At 38.6% G+C, this 19839-nt stretch overlaps 1 protein-coding gene across 2 annotated transcripts in view; it reads right to left on the bottom strand.

Moving 5' to 3' along the window:
• Nucleotides 1-19839, bottom strand: part of LOC590977 (sodium-dependent alanine transporter 2) — a 53917-nt gene that overhangs the window by 26315 nt on the left and 7763 nt on the right. Inside the window, exon 1 of one of the 2 annotated variants that reach the window (XM_030980171.1) lies at nucleotides 421-1128. Within the exon in view, the coding sequence (XP_030836031.1) occupies nucleotides 421-899 (479 nt within the window). The 5' untranslated portion in view covers nucleotides 900-1128. 2 annotated transcript variants of the gene reach the window in all.

Genomic DNA, 19839 nt, shown 5'->3' with positions numbered 1-19839 from the left:
AAGGTTCTGGAATCATCAAAATGATAAGAAATTTGGCCAAGTCTTAGTAAACACTGTACACAGAAAGATGTATATGGGACTACACGAAAACGTGGCGTAAAACTCCTACCCGGATTTTCATTTTTACGATGTTACATGACATATTTCGAATATGAAGGCATTTGAAGAGCCATGCTTTTCAGGGAACATGTCTTATCTGATCATCTGATGTTCTTCCACACTTGCATAATAAGAATGATAACGCTCACAAATTATTTTTCACCTCTTCCCAGAACTCAATCTTCTCTTTAAAAGTGCATAATATCCCGACAGCTATTTCACATACAAGACGTTGGATATGTTATTAAGCACCATAGAAGGATGCACCACAGCAATTTGTCTCTGCCAATACTGAAGAGTGAAGACCGAGATTAAACTTACTCTATCTGAGCCAATCCCTTGCCGGGACCATGGCCTTTATCTTCCTGGGCTACTGCATAGACCAGAAGTCCTGCATAGCCCCTGGGCAAGCCTATCTCGACTAAATCATCCTTGGATGCCAGCCTCAGACTCCTCATCGAGTCGTACCCGTGTCTCGACAACCGGTTCCGACAGTCCTCCAGGTCGGCATTGACCAGGAGGTCTTCGACCGACTTGGAGATCTGTGGCTTGATCGAGCTGGTGATCGACGGCGCGATCGAGACGTCGGGGTATTGGGGTAGGTACGAGTCCGGTAGGGATGAGGACACGCTGATGAGGTCAGCGGCAGACAATCGTGACTTCCTCGACGGCGATACCTTGAGTCTTTCCTCGTCCTCGATATCGATGGGGATTGGGTTGACCACGCCCATGTTGTCTTCGGGGAGTTCGACATCGTCCGTATCGGTGGATACGACCACCTCCATGCTGTAGTTGATCATCGTGTCAAGCAGTCCTTAAGTATATACTGTTCTGTGGGAATTGAGATGATGATGTTACCGGCTATTTAACCCTCAGATCATCCAGCGCGACGGTTATACAGATCCAAGATCGTGATTCCTCACAAATTCTCACAGCAGTCAAGTTCCGAATGTCAACCCTCTAATCATGAAGACTTGTGGTTAAGGATGCCCTATGGGATTTCTTAGTTTCACACAGCATTGGAAAATATTGTATTTAAGTTGGCAAAATGCTAATCCTCAGATCACCCAACGATTAAAGTTCCAAGTCAGGATTCCTTAACAGGATCACACAGCAGTCGAAAAGTTACCAAACGTCAACCATCTGTTCATCAAGCTCGATGATCGGGAGGATTTCTTGCAGTTTCAAAAAGCAGTCAATAAATGGAACCTTTGACCCTCAGATCGTCCAGCAGTTAAGATATCCAAAAGACGGCAGTTCTTTACAGTTTAATACAGGGAGTCGGAATAGCGTAGCATTGAGGTTCCCTCTCCCTCTCTGTATAATATAGTTCTGTGCACCAAGATGTATTATCAGAACGAATAATATCCTCCCTTGCGAAGCACTATATCCTTCCAAGAATTCAAAGGATTCCCTTTGAACCTTTACAATTCCTAAGGGAGGTCTATAAATGGGGTTTTGAGCGGTTCAATGCAAACAGAAATGCGGGGTTGGAGGTGGACGGTTCGAGTCCTTTGTCCGTGTTCTTCCACCATGCCGAATGCAAGTAATATTCTTCAAATGGTCATCATTACTCCAGATATATAAAGAGGAGTTAAGTGGTCAATATTCCATCATCCAGCTTTATTGACGGAACATATTCCTAGACTCTTACCAGTCGCCCGCTCCCTCTAAAATCCTTCTCCCGCGCAGAGAGTGAATTTTCTGTAACACGTGTATTTTTTGTTTCATGCCCCTTTATTCTTTAATCAAGGAACACTACGGAACACGCCTTGCAATGTGTCATTTGACGATTTAATTCTCTCCCATATACGCCTTGCATGTATGGAAGATGATTCATAAATCGGTGAGCATAATTTACAAGCGTGGGTTTATTTTAAAGCGGGAAGTAATAAGTTAAAAGCGACTGTCTCGTTTGTCATCAGAGTCTACAGGCGTGCCATCCATGGTGCTTGACACGGAATAATAATAATCAATACGAAAGAGTGCTCTTCAACAAAATCTGAAATATTGGAATCATTACGTAACAACATACGGTCGATAAATACACACTAAGTGCTAAAGTATGCAATTAAATAAATACATATTTTACATGCACGTCTGTCGTACGTTCTCGAGTACACACGCACAATATTTTTAAAGTGTTTACAATTATGCAAGAAATGTGTTATGATTATCTATGATATTACAAAACAGTCCCACCTAGATGTGCAATTTTTTCAACAGCAAATTCCATTTAAATGAAGGCAAAGAATACAACTAATATATTAATAAAATAAAGTTATAAAAGCTAATATTTCGCATACATTGTGAAGGGATCAACAAAACAAATGTCACTGCCTTTTTAAAATAATGTGTAGTAATTATGTTAAGCTCAACAAGAAGACAATCAAGGTAATAATATATTTATGAATGAAAGAGTCCAACTTAATTCTCATCTAGTTGAATATCTGTATACTCTTCTGTATTATTTTATATTAATTTTGTCCTGTTGTTCTTCAGTCGTCTATTTTCATTATACAAATATTGTATGGTAATATTGACAAACTTGAATATTTCTAATGTTCATACTTGTGTACTTTTCATACATTTTAATTAATTTCATCCCAACGGCTGCTTCTTTTCTCATTTTTAAAATTAGTTTTGGTTTCGTGTCCTTTTATCAATAAACTTGATCAATTCAATCAAAAGCGTGTTCCTCTCTTTACGGGTTTGTGGGTGAATGCTCATTCCCTGCGATATATAAAGTGCTCTTGTTTCTATTTGACTCCACACTACAAAACTATTCGGATCGGATGAGCAGGATACATGTACTTCTTATGTAAAACGTATTAAGTGAGTGTATTTATTCCTTGCCAATCCGCTATACACAGGGACACTGTCTACTCGATGCTGTGTCGACTTTGTCGTCCAACGATGATTTATTCACTCAAGCTCAACTCATCGTCTGTTTAACGAAACAGTGCGAAACACATAACAATTGTGCTCACGCCTCAGCTAAATTAACACTGGCACGATAGAAATCGATACGTCACATCTGTACAATAAAATTTGGTTATTATAGACTGCGGATTTAACCGACTGTTCGAGAGGGGGGGGGGGGGGGGGGTAAAAGACCTGTACTTTGGAGCTTAAGAGGACGTGCAAACATTCCTTCCCCCTTTCAGGTACAATATTTGTCTTATTATTCCCCGTAAAACGTTTTTCATATATTTTCATATTATGAACGAAGAATGTCTTCCAATCATTCCGTACTTTGGAGTTTAAGAGGACGTGCAAACATCCCTTCCCCCTTTCAGGTGCAATATTTGTCTTGTTTCCCGTAAAACTTTTTTCATATAATTATTTGCACATTTTGCAGATTATATACGAATAATATCTTCCAATCATTCCGTGCAAACATGAAAGAAAACATGAAAAACATGTGAGCCGTGTTGGATCCGAGTTTTCTTTAAAACTTGGACCGTTTAATACTTTAATTAACTTTTTAAAATTCTAATTACTATCCCTCTCTTTCTAACTCTCCTGTCTTTCTACTCTTCCTGTGTCAATATTTCTCTGTCTCTATCATTCTAATATCTCTTTCTCCTTTTCTTTCTTCGACTACTTCTCCTTTTCATTCTTCCTTTTCTCCTTCTCTTCCACCTCTTCCATGTCTTCTTCTTCCTCCTTTCCGGTCTCCTTCCCTTTTTCTTTCTCTTTACATTTCTCCTTGGCTCTTTCTCTTTCTTTTCTCCTCCTTCCTCCACTCCTTCCAGTTTTCTTCCTCTCTTTCTCTTTTCATTATATTCTGCTCATTTATTCCTTCATCATTTATTTATTTCCTTTTCTATTTATTGTATTTATTTATTTTCTTTATTTTTTGAGGGGAGGGGTTCAATAATTCAACACGCGCAGCTGCTCAAAGCCATACAAAATACATGTGCATATTATATTCCCGCCTTATACCGTCAAACTTACATACTACAGAAGATAACATGTAGAGTCTATGGTGAAAGATCCCATCTGGCTAAATTAGTACAACAAAGCAGAACAGACCAATAAATAATCTATGTAAATGGACAGTATGTTGGTTCAATAATAATTATCCTCTTCCTTCTCTCATTATCATGATCATCATTATAATATTAATTAAAAAAGTAATAAAGTATCAGTGAAGCAGTGACATTATGTACATGACCAGATTCATGATCAGGTTTTAGCCGACCCGGTTCGAATTGGACTGACTGGTAAATATTGCTTCGTTGCGCGAATGCAAAACAAAAGAATATGATTGATATACCATTTCAAGCCCAACCGAAACTGGGACCGAAACCAAGTCGGCCAAACTCTTTGTACAGAAGATATGGCTCTGTACATCATTAATTAAGAGCGCCATCACGAGTTTGATTATAACCAGTACCCAGGGTAGCAGAGAGCGCGAAGATCTGGGATTTTGTTGTTATTCTTCTCGCTGATGTTTTGTTTAATCTTAAAAGGTAGGTTAAAAATTATTGCTTGTCACGTTGTTGATATAGCCTTGAAAAGGTACTTTGAAACGTAATGTTGATCAAGCAATCGAACTATTAAAGGGTTTTAAAGTACAAGGGCACTTCGTTAAACAACTATAATAAATTGGAGGAATGGTTTGTTGACAGTCGATAGTTCATTGAATACTAGACCATGGTTTATTGCAAATAAAATTATCCTGTGCACCTTAATCCGAACTTTGAAATCAGTGCTAATATCGGTTGGTAGATTGGATAGTATCATCTTCTAATTCTGTTCATAAATCAGGCTTAATCCTCTCTGCCAACATACACAAAATGTTTTGTATAGTGTAATAAGTTTATTCATTTTTGATCGTTTTTTTTCTCCAATAAATTTGTTTCTTTGATGTTTCTACGTAAGTAGATTCGTTTGATTGTTAAGAGTGCGACTCTAACAAAAATATGCTCTTTTCACATTCCTAAAGATAGCCCAGTGTGCCCTCTAACCTAAATCTGACATGGCGCGTTACAACATGAAATAATGGCCCATAATTTTGATTGTGACGTGTCTTTTCAAAGCTCCAGAAATACATTGCGGGGGTGCTATGAGAAACAGAATTACGATTTATTAAATGCAAGAGTATTGAAAATGAAATATTGAAAGAGCATAAATGATTAACCTTCCCATATGGTGTTTACATTTTCAGCCTTCGTATCGTTTACTGTGGGTTATATTTTTAATTCATTTATTAAAAGCTGACTATTGATGGAATCTTTCGCGAACAGATGGCCAAATTGCATTCGTTTACAATCAGAATAGACACAAATGGAATAAATGTTAATTATTACTACGAAAATGCAATATTTTGAGTATGAGGGTAGACGACAAGTCATAATCCAGGCCATCAATAAAGGCATTATCATGTTAATGAGCGCATATCAACCAATGTCCAGAGCACACCACGTGCAGCTGAAATAGCTCATAACGTGTCGGTAGCCTTCGTATCGTTTACTGTGCATGGTTGTTTTTTAAATTCATTTATTTAAAGCCGTTTATTGATGAAATCTTTCGCGAACAGATGGCCGAATTGCATTCGTTTACAATCAGAATAGACAAAAATGGAATAATATGTTAATTATTACTACGAAAATGCAATATTTTGAGTACATAATTATGAGGGTAGACGACAAGTCATAATCCAGGCCATCAATAAAGGCATATCGTGTTAATGATGCATGTACATGTAGTAGGCTAAGGCATCAGGGCCACAATATGCATAGCAACAGCTTGTGACGAATTCCAGCAAATTCAAGATTTGTAAGTAACAACACACACATTAATGTTGTAACCAAACGCCTCACTGTGAAAAGTAATGTTGTATAACTTCATAAAACGGGGTCTTCTCCGGGGAATATTTCTGAATACAGTAGACCCAAAACTGGTCAATTTTATGAACAGAACAATCGGAAATTACTTAAAAAATCTCTTTATTAATTTTCGCTCTCTTCGCGCTCTTACCTCTCCTTCGTAGCCCTCAAAACTCATTTCTCTCTCTCTCTCTCTCTTTCATTTCTTCCGTATGTTTGTCTGTCTACCTATCTCTCGTTCTATCATGAGTCTAAGTCCGTTCTGTACATCATAATAATATCATCTTTCCTTCTCGCATCTAACCACCCACGAACAGATAATATTTTAACCAGAGGTTTTAAAAAAAAACATTAAAAAAAACATGAACAGAATGAAGTTAAGGTCAGGGGAAAAAGTAAACTCATGCCGGAAAATCCGAAGAGGAAGAAATACACCTGCACGTGACCTAGCACTTGACGATATCATGTACTTTTTGACAGGAGTTTACAGTCACTCTACTTCTCTCAGGCCAAGATTAATAGGGAAAACATTATAATGTTAGACAGCTGGATAAATCATTAGTAGCCGGGGACAATCATGCAGAGAGCGTATACCAACAAAAAAACACCAAAAGAACACACACCCGGGACACACACACAGCAGGCAAGCATGTGAAAGTAACCCGAATACAGGATGTTCATCAAAATACAAATATGGTTAACAAAATATGTATAGTAGTCTGGTTTAGATGCAGAATAACCGCGCCTCCGCGCTCCGACCTTGTCTTTGCCAAGTTCACCGGCAACCTCTTGAAACGCGTGCTGATTTGGGCCATGTACTTGTTGGAGACGGTTTCGCGAAAAGATGCCCAGTAATTTAGTTATAAACTAGATGGATCGTCGACTGCACGTAGTCTAATATGATGCCTCCGCCATTGAGCCATTTTACAAACCAGAACAGAAGCAATTTTTAAAATTCAATCCATTATTATATACAGGTTTTCAGAATATCGTGATTACAATTTTTTTTCATATACATGTATGACCCTTTGATCTTTGACCTCATGACCCAAAAATATAATCAGTTCATTGGCTCTATACATGACCTCAGCTAAGTTTGGCAGGAATCCAACAATCGGTTCTTGAGATAACGCGATCACGAGAACGGGACGAACAGACGTACGGACAACCCGAAAACATCAATCATAAAAAGTGATTGAACTCAAGTTTTAAATACTCACGTGCCACTTGGGTTAGTGACAACATAATGATGATAATAATGATGATAATACTGCACCTCATTTCCTTAAGTTACATGCTACATATTGAAATACTTGGCTTCGGTGCGAAATGAGCCGATACAGGCCGCCCCCCCCCCCCAACCCCCTTCCCCGATGAATATTGGCTTAAATCATTGTTGCGTAACTACCCCCAAGGGCGAGGATAATAAACATGGACAGGCTCTCCTATACATATTTAAGATATTAAATGTCGACATGTAAAGGCGAGTTCTGTCACTGCCTCCATAAAAAAAAGGAAAAACTTCCACCTAGAAAAAAAGTCGCACTGAATTATGCTGGCCTCAAATAATATATAGGATGCTGTCCTTGGTGTCGTTGGTGTTGTTATTGCTTCTGCCGTTTAGTTTCATTTGGCAATTAGTCAAAAGAAATTATTTTCCTACCACATTTCATGTCATTCATGTACATGTAATTGACTAATGAAATTATAAAGTGAATATTGGTCTGAAGTCGATTAATACCTTTCTCTTGCGTTTGACTGCAAATCGATGCTTATAGAGGAGTGGGGCGACGATTTTTTTTGTGGAGATGATCTGGACGCTTTTTCATAAGCCTTTATATAAATAACAAGTGTCACATTTCCATTTAAACAAATTTGCTCACAGTCAATCTGATACAACGATTTTAGTAGCTTATAACAGTTATTGTCATGTGTTCTTGATATCAAGTTTTATGAAACGGAGCCCTGGTTTACAAAGAGCTCTTTCACTATAGCCAGGCACAAACCGATATTTATATACTATTTTAATTGCATTTCCATTTTCGTTTCGATCTGAATCTGAATACAGTGACAAAATTCATCCACAATCGACGACCTTGTCGATCACCTGACTGAGTTTTACCATTGACCTACTATGAAGCTAACTGTCAAAATGACTAGTTTGTTATCATTTCTGACATGTGTTGACAAGCTTGCCCTCGAATAATCTACTTCCTGTCTACATCACACTGGCGTATCCAGAGAGGGTGGGGGGGGGGGGGGGGGGGGGCTCAATCGGCATGCGCCCCCTTTAGTACTATTTCTTTCAATTAATTATTTTTCAGGAGGGGGTAAACACTATCGCAAGCACTTTGATTTTGCCGGAGTCCCTACATAAACCAAAGTCCTGGATCTGACACAGCACTAAATAAATTACTTTCGGTAACTGTGATACTCCTGTCAAGTAATTATCGAATAGTTTGTTTGTTTTTAGCCAGAGGGGCGTTAATGAATTAACAGGAAATATTGTCGTCGCTCTGGCTCTCGACCTAAAGATGCGTCGCAAGGTTATGGAGGCATCCAAATTTGGCCCAGTCTGGGTTAAAGTAACAACCATTGTACACAGAAATGAGACTACACAAAGATGTGGCATACAAAATAGGAGGTACTCATTTTTTAAAGCTGTTTCATGTCGTATTTAGAATATGAAGGCATTTGAACTGAGCCATGTTTTTTAGGGAACATTTTTTCTCTGTTCCTCCAAACTTGCATAATAACAATGATAACGCTCACGAAACAATATTTTTCACCTCTCCCCTGAACTCAACCCGTTCTCTTTACTGATATAAATACACTTTTTAAAGGCAGGCTTTACTTTTTCAGTTAGAAGGGATTAGACCACCCAGCGAGCCAGCGAGGTCACTGTGACAGGTGGCTCATTAACTCAGCTCTCATTTAACATAAGAAAAATAGGATCATGGGGGGGCCAACAGGCACCCATTGGGGAAGTTTTCTATATATAGAGGGAGCAAGTAGCTACAAGTAGGACAGTGTGCCTTTAAGTATCTTCAATGCTTTCAAAGACGAACATGTATAAGTCTACAATTGCAAAGATTGCCGAAATGATTCCTAATCCTAGGTTAATCGATAGAGGGTCATGGCTGTGTTTTTGAAAACCAGTTCACCGTGTCTACGGACCATTTCCTATAGATTTGTCCTGAATCAATAAATCCACTAATACTGACCAACTTATTATTCTAAGTTGATTGCATAACCAGCTAAAATAATTGACAAATGAGAATACCCGATGAGCAGTATACTGCCCTTCCATGACAAAACATCATAACTGACATTTTTTTGCAAAATTGAGTTATTTAGTGAGGGCGACTCGGAACATCAGGTTACACATGTTAGACTAAAATGTAGGGTTTAAAAAAATGTAATTACAGATGTACCTATTTTGATAAGTTAACACTGAATAAAAAGATTAACAAATACTTTTAATAGCACATTGAAATGCACGTTATCTCAGAAACAGTCTCACTGTCACTGATGCTGTTTTGTCGTGGAAGGGCAGTATAGTGTTTCTAGTGGCGTGGAGGCTAACAAATACAAGCCCCCCCCCCCCCCCCCCCCCCCCACCTCCACAACTCAAACTCTCAAAATGCTACATTCTGCCTAGGAGTCGTGATGTGTACATGGTTTGGATTCGATTATTTGGTGATTACATCCGCTCCTTTCTCATTTTTTTTCTGATCAGAAAATAAAAACACCTTCTTTTTATCCAAGATTAGAGATCACAAACTATTACAGTAGCATTTGACAGTTTCAATTCTTCTAAACCTAAAGACAATTGCATTTTGTCTGTCTTGTTCACTGATCATTGATCACCGGTCTTTCCGATCCCTTATTACGCTGAAAAGTGAAAACACCCAATTTAATCCCCCCCCCCGTAAAATCTGATTTAGGAAGTGTTTTAAGGTGTAATTACACTCCTTACTTTTTTATATTATGATTAGTAAAAGTAAGTTTACTGACTTGAAAAAAAAAATCATATGAAGTGAACTAAAATCACGTACATGTCCTGTAAAAGTATTCAGCGTCGAGTGTCTTGGTTGGTTGGTTGATTCTATCTTTCTTTCACTGCTGTTTTTTTGTGTGTGTGTGTGTGTCTCTCTGATTTGTGGATACGCCCACGAGGGGCCCTAAAAGTACCCTTTGGGAGCGTGCATTTCGCATATTCATAATGTTGATTATCTAGGCCAATGGAAAAGAACTATTTTTTTAATCTACCAACTCTGTGACCGTGGTAAACACTGTGGGAAAATCTATGCCTGAAAACAACATTGACGCAGAGTTGGTCAAGCTTGTTATTTTGTTCTGTACAAATAATATGTCACGTTGTTTGTTCTTTTGTGTTTGCGTGTTTTTGTCTTTGCTTCATCTGTTTTCACATCTGGGGGGGGGGCGTTTTCATGAAACAATTAGTCGGTGGTTTTCACCGAATAATATCATTTTCACCGACAATTTAGTCAGCACTGACTAAATTTGACCAATCAGAGGCCTGGAAAATAGTCAGTGACAATAGAATTGTCGGTGAAAATGATATTAGTCGGTAAAAACCACCGACTAATTGTTCCATGAAACGCCCCCCTGGTTCCCTACCCATCCTACTCCCCGGATAACAATATATATTTCGTGAAATTGTTAGTGCACTTCTTTGAGTTCCTTCCCCAGTACTAAATATTTAGAACTTGCGTCGATAGCTTGAAAATAAAAACTCGTCAGACTGAAAAAAATAGTGGAAATGGTTCAAATCAAACGTAAAGGGGAATCTCCTGCTAGATTTGAATGTAAGGTAATCAAAAACCTTCATACCAAGTTATTTTTGTTGCAAGGTATAAAAGATTTGAATAAAACCAGTGAACATTTTAACAAAATTAGGAAAGGAATTAAGTAAGGTAGTAAAGGGTGGTAAAAGCTTTTTGAAATAACTTGTCACCAGAGGGCGATATTTAATTTGATGACATCATTTTATGGACAACTCTCCAGGCCATGCCTTCTTCCCATGAAATTTCACGATTCTTTCATTTTCTTCGGAAACATTTGAGTACTTGTACTTGATCCGACTTCATAAAATGTCAAGTAGAATAGCATTCTGCAAACTCTCTCTCTCTCTCTCTTGTTTTCAGGGGAGTAGATTATCTCAATCACAAAAAAGAAGAAAGAGGGGAAAATAGAAGGAAAGAAGGGGAAAATAGAAGGAAAGAAGGAAAGAAGAAGAAAGAAGGAAAAACATGAATATTGTCGCCTCGGACAAGTTAGAAACGAAGGAAGTAGATATCCGGGGGGGGGGGATAAGCCAGTTGCAGTCTGAGCATGAGCAGATACAGGTCTTTGCAGACCAAACTTTTAATACGGAGACAAAATACTAGATACGTGCTCATGAAAATGATGTACATGTAATCATTACTCATGTATGCACAAGCAACGCACTCCTTGATAAACAGGTGGAAGTATTCATTGAAAAGGGGAAACAAAGGCTATTAATGTAGCACCTCTATCACTGTAGAAGTGATTATTTCAAGATGTACAAAGTACATGTGCTAACCGTGAACTGGTCTGTTATCGATGTCAAGGTCGATGATGGTGTTATCAAACTGTCATGGCATGTTCAAGAATGATAAATATATCTGCGAAACAGATCTAATGCAAAATGTTAATATAATGAGCGCGGAAAGATGAGATAAACAACCTCATCTTTCCAGCCTCGGTGTCTAGCACCAGAACACATGATCCTATTAAAAAGCAGTGAGCGCATGTGTCTTGCACGCTTCTTTTTTTTGTATTCATTTACATGTTGTTCAATCTGTTAAATCAATCTACTGAACGTTCAAAAGCATATAGCTACATACACTCCATCCACCCCTAATCAAATGGCGAAAAAGGGACAAGAATATAGAGATGTAAAAAGAAGGATAGGTGGGGCATTGTAAACATGAAATGGAGACGATACGACTCTATCTCCATGGCAAAAAAGGGGGAAAATAAATATAAACAGGAAAGAAGAGAGGGGGAGAAGTGAGGGGAGAAAAGTGGACAGCGAGACAGCCATGAAGAGAAGATAATACGCGACCGCCCCCACATCCTCCCCCTCTCGCATTTCATTCATCAAATATTTCGGTGCCGCCCCCACCCCCTCCTCTTGATATCAATACCCCATCGATGAGTGAATTAATTCAACTAAGCTACGCCCTTGTCAATGATACAGTTTAGAATGCATTATGCTAACTTTGCCTCGAAACACAGTTCCATGGCGAATACTTTGAATAAGTTGGGTCGGAGCAGCCGTTTTCTCTTCACGTTATTGCAGGCCCACTCCATCGTGAAAAAAAAGTCATTATGTTCGCACCATTAATCATCCAACTGCGACGTATCTATATACAATGATTATATTATATTTGTTTTGCTTATTAGTGAACTGTAACACCTAATCCATCATGCATGCATGGGTAAACCATCGGGAGGAAAATCACGGTACAATAAAGTTTGAAGTTCATTAGATACAAAATGTGTACTTCCGACTTCTATTCGGTTAGTTTTCGTATCCAACTATCCATGGTGTATTTAGGGTCGGGTGGTGGTAATAGCATGGAGCTATAAGAGAGTAATAATATAGCATATTTCTTATTTTATGGACATGATGTCAACATGATTATGAAGTGTCAATGCCTGGATTTTTACTTCAGTGACCGAAATTGAAAATGTATAAGACCTGCATTCTGAGACCTTTAAAGCACATAATTATTATAGGCCTATAGTAATGCCCATAAATAATGATACAACGTGAGGATGTCGTTGTTGCTGTTGCATTGTGTTTTAGTCAACAACAACTGTCTGTAAGTTATAATACGGGACATGCAGAAAATATTCTGATCAGAGTGGTGTAACTTAATGGGGGAGAGAGCACGGGGGTACGGGGGTGACTCTATTTGGGCTTTAGATTTATCTTATCAACCCCAGAATGCTAATTTGCACCTTTAACCTGTATGGTCGTCATCCTATGGTTCTTCGTTCTTCCCCCCACCCCACCTTTCTAGGTTTTATTTAGGGGGGATCCTTCCTCTAAATGAAAAAGTAAAATCGTGTAATCCATGTGAACACAAATTTCAATTTCGTTAATAAGAGGTATTGACATGTTTCTCTTTCTCACGGTTTTGTGAAAGGAATGAATAAGGGAGTTTACAGATAGCACATGGTACAAATGACCCCAAATATCCACAAATCTTTTACACATGGAGAAGTTACACTTTGAGCATCTTAGAATAATAACTGCCAAAGCCCTAGATGTGCTTCATGAATACCTTTTGTTTGACCTCTTGAAAAGAATACTTCCACCTGCGTATCATAGAATGTACCGTTGGTGCATAAATGAATAATGTTACATAACTTTCATGAGCGCATATCCAGTATTCATCTCTGTGGGTTTTACCATTTTGGTACAAATGACCTTTATCTGCCCATGCGCAGATTGTATCTGTAAACTCCCTTATTAGCAAACAACTTACTTATGCAAGTTTGATTTCGGAAAATCTCCATTCTTTTCTCTTCTTTTGTTCATTAACTTACACTTACGCGGGCTACGCCCCCCCCCCTGTTTTTAAAAAATCTGAATGACTTATAAATATGATCAACACTATTGTTGTAAATTTCAAACGTAGAATAAAACAATGCCAATTTCTGTGCAGAACATGATAACAGAATTGTAGAGGATTCAAACAACAATTTCGCAAGTTCGAAAGGAGTCACTTTTAAAGAATAACAAATTGCCCCCTTATTAAAGTATGCCGTACGTAGTAGAGTACAGGCACTGCATAGTCTGCACTCTACATGCACACGTTTACTATAGAGCCCACGATCATATTTCAATCTTCGGGATTTATCGGTCACTGCACTGGCCCTGCCAAATATGGAGCGGCTACAGTGACCTCCCATTAATTAGCCTTAGGTGTCGTCTACAGTATATATAGTTCAGGTCCATGCTCAGACCATGGACTACCAATGGCGTATCCAGGTGGTGCAGAGGACGCACTTGCTCGGGGCGGCACGCGCAAATCTTTTTTTACACGCTAGCGTATAGCAGCCTGGCAAAAAAAAAATGCGCAGCCTGGCTAGTTTCGCCATGATACTCGTAAAAGTGCGCTGGTGGGATCAAAGGCCTACACATACAGTAACTTTAGTCTTTAGATATCTGTAGATGCCTCGTTAATGTATTGATAGAGGACACAGGGAGCCAGTATTTTATTTAATTTAACAATGCCTTTACTCCTATGTGTAAATAGAATTTAAGTAGTTATTAAGAGCAATCTATATACAGCGTTTGGCCAACTTGGTTTCAATTGGTCACAACATGGCGTATATTCTTTTGTTTTGGGCTTGCCCAACAAAGCAGTAGTCGCCATATTGTGTCCAACTCGAACTGGGTTGGCCAAACTCTGTGTATAGATGGCTCTGGGGCGGCACTGGAAGGGAGCTCTAAAACTAGGTCCCCTTATGATTGCAAAGAAAACAATTTACCTTAATAGATGCAAATTAGCTGAACCAAATATTTCCGACTTTATTTCCTTATTAATCAAATCTGACACAATGGAAAGATACATTGCTAGATATATAACGATAAAAAAGCTGCCCACGACAGCAAGTGGCAGGGCATGGCCCAGTGGATATCCATTGTCAGATAAGTGAAGTAAGATATTTGAATGTTAATAAGTTGTATAATATCCGCTGCATTATGCAGGCTTAAATTTCAAGGCCATGGCCTTGGACTAATTTAAGCCCTGATTATGTAATCGAATGTTCATTTTCACTGGTGTGTGCATGAATTTGCCACTTTTATCATTTTTCCTTGAAGTGAGTAATAAAGATTAAAAAAAAGACCATTTCAATACACACAAAATAAAACTAGATCACCTTGCGCTCATGTAATGGTTTTCTTCTGGATGAGGCCTGAGGTCAGTTCGATCAACGATCAATAATGATCAATTGTATAGTGCTGCTTTGAAAATGAATGTATGCATCCAACTTTTAGAATAAATATAAAGTTAAGTGTATGTATTCAGTAATTTCCACGTATTAAAGGAGAAAAAAGCTGATTATTTATTTCGCAGGCGATAAGTTTGAGGGGGCATTTTGTTGCCCCGTGTGCTAAAATTCGTAGAAACACCACTGGATAAGACCCGCGAGTGACTACAGGTTTGTACATTCCTACAAACTATACACGTTATATTTATAAGCAGGTGATAGAGACATCGAATCATACCGAAACCTCTCCTCTCAAAACACATCGCAAAGCTACATGATAGCATGACTGAGATATGACACTAATTATGTTCCAGAACATACGATAAGATATCCTCGAACGACACCATCACTGAGTGATCTATTTATCATACCAGTTTCCGTCTTATCCTCTACGCATTAATAAATTAACTATTCAGTTTCTGTCTGTGTTAAGACTAACGGACAATGGTTAATGTACTGAAAACATTGTAACAAGACAGTGTTGGAGAAAGTTGTTTTAAACGGGATAAAACGTACGAAATATATACACATGACAAAACATACGTGTCTGTGTCTGAAGCTGAGGTCATGAAACTTATGTGGATCTCAAATTAGCAAACTGACCATTCGACTGTGACATTTGATTTAGAACAAGTCTCCTATTTGATACAGGCCCACGCACTCCCACTTCTTTTGATATAATAACACGTTCCTCTGGCCTGTAATGTTTATGTCAAAAACATCAAGCATGAGAAACGGGCCTAAAATCCTTAAAATATAGCACAATTGAAATTAAGGAAATCCTATCTTTATAGCAAAAAAAGGGGGAAATCCTTGAATGCTTGAGGCTTGAGCTCATTTTCTAAGTAGCTCGACTAAAGCCGGGGTAACAATATGACAGCAGAGCCGGAAGGCCCTCAAACAGAACAGTATTAATACCGAGGAGGCTACCCTATTATAGTATTATTAATATATAGTTTGAATAGTGCCCTTTGTCTGAACCGTTGCTTTCGTTCCTTTTCAACATTGGAATGTTGAATTGAGGCCCCACAATTTTTTTAAGGAATTAAAGTTTGATCGGCTGTATCTCTCTTGACTTTTTTCATGGAAATCGTCTGTTAGTATCATAAGATAGTATGTTTATTCCTCTTAAAATGATAATAATAATAGTTCGTCCTTATATAGCGCATTTCAGGACCGCAGGCCCTCTCAATGCGCTTTACAGATATTATATTATTACCCCGGTCATCGGATTCATGCTTACCCGCACACAATGTATGCACATTCTCCACTCCCTGGGGAGCATTCCAGCCAGTCGCCATTTTACAAGCGCCATTGCTAATCAAACTACATTGGCTTTCGCATCCTACCGGGTACCCATGTAACACTTGGGTGGAGTGTGGCAAATGCAGATCAATGTCTTGCCAAAGAACATCAGTGCCGCGGTGGGACTTGAACCGCGGACCTTGTGATCCACAGTCCGCAGACATATCCACTCGACCACGACACCATGATTCTGCAGCCATGGAGCGAGCATCAGTATATCGGAATAAGGGGAAGGTCAAGAGTGAAAGTTGGAAAATGCAGTGGTAAGCACTGGTCAATACAGCAGCCATTCACTCTTCAAAGAAAGAAGATTGCATAGCCGAACAAAAGCAGAGCATTTTAAAATGATTCACTTTTGACCTTGCCCCTTATTGTGATGTAATGCACATTTCATGACATAAAAACATAATAAAGAGGAATAAACGCACTATCTTATAATAAACATATCCGTGATTATGCCAGTACTAAAGAGATATAATCGATCAAAGGTGAGTTTCTATTTTTGAGGGGTTCATACTGGTTGTTTACGATGGTAATTCACGGTACACCGGGTGTAATCAATGCATGTTTTTTAAAGAAGAGCGACGTTTTGATTCGTAATCGTATATAATCATGGTATTGAACAAGAAACTATTTTGTTGATGTGCTGAAAAGAGCAGGAATTTACATTTCTTGCATCCTTCTGTGCTCATGAATAGAATCAACGACCAATGCATTGTGAAAGAAACGGTGTGGAATCGACCAGGAAAGCATAATTGCCTATACATAATAAATTTTATATTGCCCTAGTTGCGACCGACCCCAAAATCTTGTATTATATAAATATGTATTGAAGCATTCAATTGGGACCCCCAAAACAAACAAAAAGTTGTTTGTGTAAAGATTTCCGACCGACTGACACATGTTTTGGCACCTAAAGGGCAATACATCTTTGTGTAAGGCCTAAGTATTGGTCTGTATTGCAAGGTTCTGGAATCATCAAAATGATACGATATTTGGCCCAGTCTGTAAAGTTACAACTTTACAAGCACTGTACACAGAAAGATATGGGCCTACACGAATATGTGGAATAAAAATCAGTTCCGATTTTGTTATGCCACATGTTTGTTTAAGGAGGCAATTCAGCAATCGTCACCACCATCATCATCTCCCCCCCCCCCCCCCATCCTCTCTCTCACTCTCTCCAAAATCGTTTTGAGCGTACATTATTTTGTTTCCATAATTATGAGCTAGAGTGTTGGGAGAATTTGAAAACTATGTAGGCCTGATAACGCATACATGTACATTAAGTTCACTGCATGTGCAATGCGCTAGCTGGGGGAAGTAATCACAACAACTGGCTGATGGTGATACTAGTAATGCAGAAATTTTTTTTAGTATAAAGCGTTTTAGCCATAGGGATAAAATTTGTATCTCTCTATGATTTTAGCTACAATGTCCTATGCACATAAGGCCCGTTCGCACATAACAATTAGTGCGATTTGGATCGCGATGCAAAGTTTTTTTTTGCGGGGCGACCATTCACACACACAGGGAGAATTCTCGCTCGACGGCAAGAACGTTCGATCTCGACGATGTATGAGCGCTTGGAATCCTGGGATTATAAATAGATTTTGATTCTCAATATCATTCACACACACACAGTGCCCCGGGAAACTATCGCGACTATTCTGAAAATCGTAAGACTTAATTATGCGAATTGGATCGCTAATATAAGTGAAATTATTCTGTCCACAGTCCACACACGCAAAAAAAATAAAGAAGATTGTTGAACCTCACTATCTTTTATAATATAGACCTGTGTGAATGCCTCTAGTGTAAATCTCTTATATAAAAATGATGAAGTTGTGAATAGTAGGCCAATTCTGCAAAGTTTCCTTGGGATTTTTGTCATTATTAATTGTGCACGACCTATATAATAGCATGCCTTTTAAACCAGGGGCCGATCCAACTGGCGGCAAGGGAGGGGGCCAAATAGAGGGCCCAAATCCCTGAGAAAATGTTTAGCGGCGAGTCAACCTACGGCAAAAGCGGAGGGGGGGGGGGGGGGGGGGGGGGATCACCCCATTTTTTTTCCAAATTCGTGTGAAAATATTTAGCGCTGAATCACCTCGTAAGAAAATATTTGGCGCTGAACCCCCCCCCCCCCCCCCTTGCGTTAGGGGGAGGGGGTCCGTCTTCTTTTTTTTATTTAAAAAAGGTTAAATTTACCCGTTTGTTATTTTGGTCAAGGGAGCCCCCCCCCCCCCCAGGCGCGGATCCACGGGCCAATTCTACCGGCCCGCCCCCCCCCCTAGCCTTTCAAACCGGTAAAAAAAATAGGATAGTAACGTAGATTTTACGTTTAAAAAAAAACTATAAAAAACACCCCCCCCCCCCTGACCTGCCAGTGACCCAAATGCGGCATCAAAATATTTGTGCTTCTCTGACCGTAATTAAATGCCTAAAACCCCTGAACCCTCACACCAATTTACGCCCCCCACTTTCATAAACGTTCCGATTGTGATTGTGATTCAAATTGATGCGAATATTTGTTTGAATAAGCACTGCTATTCACCAGAACCTTAATTTGTAAAAACAACTTTTACAAATCTCAGCCATGCTTACTGAGTTGAGACGTTCCATTCAATTTAAAGGTAATACAAAGTTTTGGTATGGGGTTATGAATTTGGTTCAAATAAACATGTTGGAAGCATAAGCGATCCTACAATATTCAGTGATCGTTGTTGCGGTTGAAATCGAGTCTAAAGTTATGGAATTGTAAATAATTAACTCTTTATGTTGTATAGTTCCCTCTCAAGGTCAAGATATTAATTAAGCTATAAAACAATGTTTCTTGACTAAAATCGACCGATTAGCTATTCCAGTTTAGAAATTATATATCACAACTACATAGTCTGAGATTTTCATCTTCGCAGCTACCATTATACGGCCATAGGCGCTATTTAAAAATTTATCAAAATTTACCGGGAGCACCGGTAAATTGTTATATTCAATTTTTCTCGTAAGCAGAATAATTTTAGGGGCTAAATTTTCTAGCGCTTATAATACATCCACAGGGGCATCCAAATGTATCAAAATTGTAAAGAATCACTATCATTCAAATTTTAAAATTTCCCAAAACTTTGTATTATCTTTAAAGTACTCATTAAAGAATACACTTCTCCTAATCTGAAAGTGATCTTACAACACAGTGGCAGAATTGCATGGCTGAGATTTGTCAAAAGTCGTTTTTAAAAAGAAGATTCTAGTGAAAAGCATTGCTTATTCAAACAAAAAAATCCTTGCATCAATTTGAATCATAATGATCATTTTGTCGCATGATCCTTTTATTAAATAACCTTATTTTCTTTTTTGTTTGCAGGGGGAGAAGAAGCTATGTCACGTTAAGAAATCATAAAGATCAGTTGTATTACGCGTATAATTATGACAACAAAACAAAATGTTGATTATCAGAATGTCATTTTGGAATACCTCTATACAAATGCCCGATGTTACTGTGCCGACACCACATTGTCTATACCCCGTATCAGTATTA

Source organism: Strongylocentrotus purpuratus, unplaced genomic scaffold (genome assembly GCF_000002235.5).
Source record: "Strongylocentrotus purpuratus isolate Spur 01 unplaced genomic scaffold, Spur_5.0 spur5_scaffold_11, whole genome shotgun sequence".
NCBI classification, from domain to species: domain Eukaryota; kingdom Metazoa; phylum Echinodermata; class Echinoidea; order Camarodonta; family Strongylocentrotidae; genus Strongylocentrotus; species Strongylocentrotus purpuratus.
This window is presented reverse-complemented; position numbering and strand designations above follow the sequence as displayed.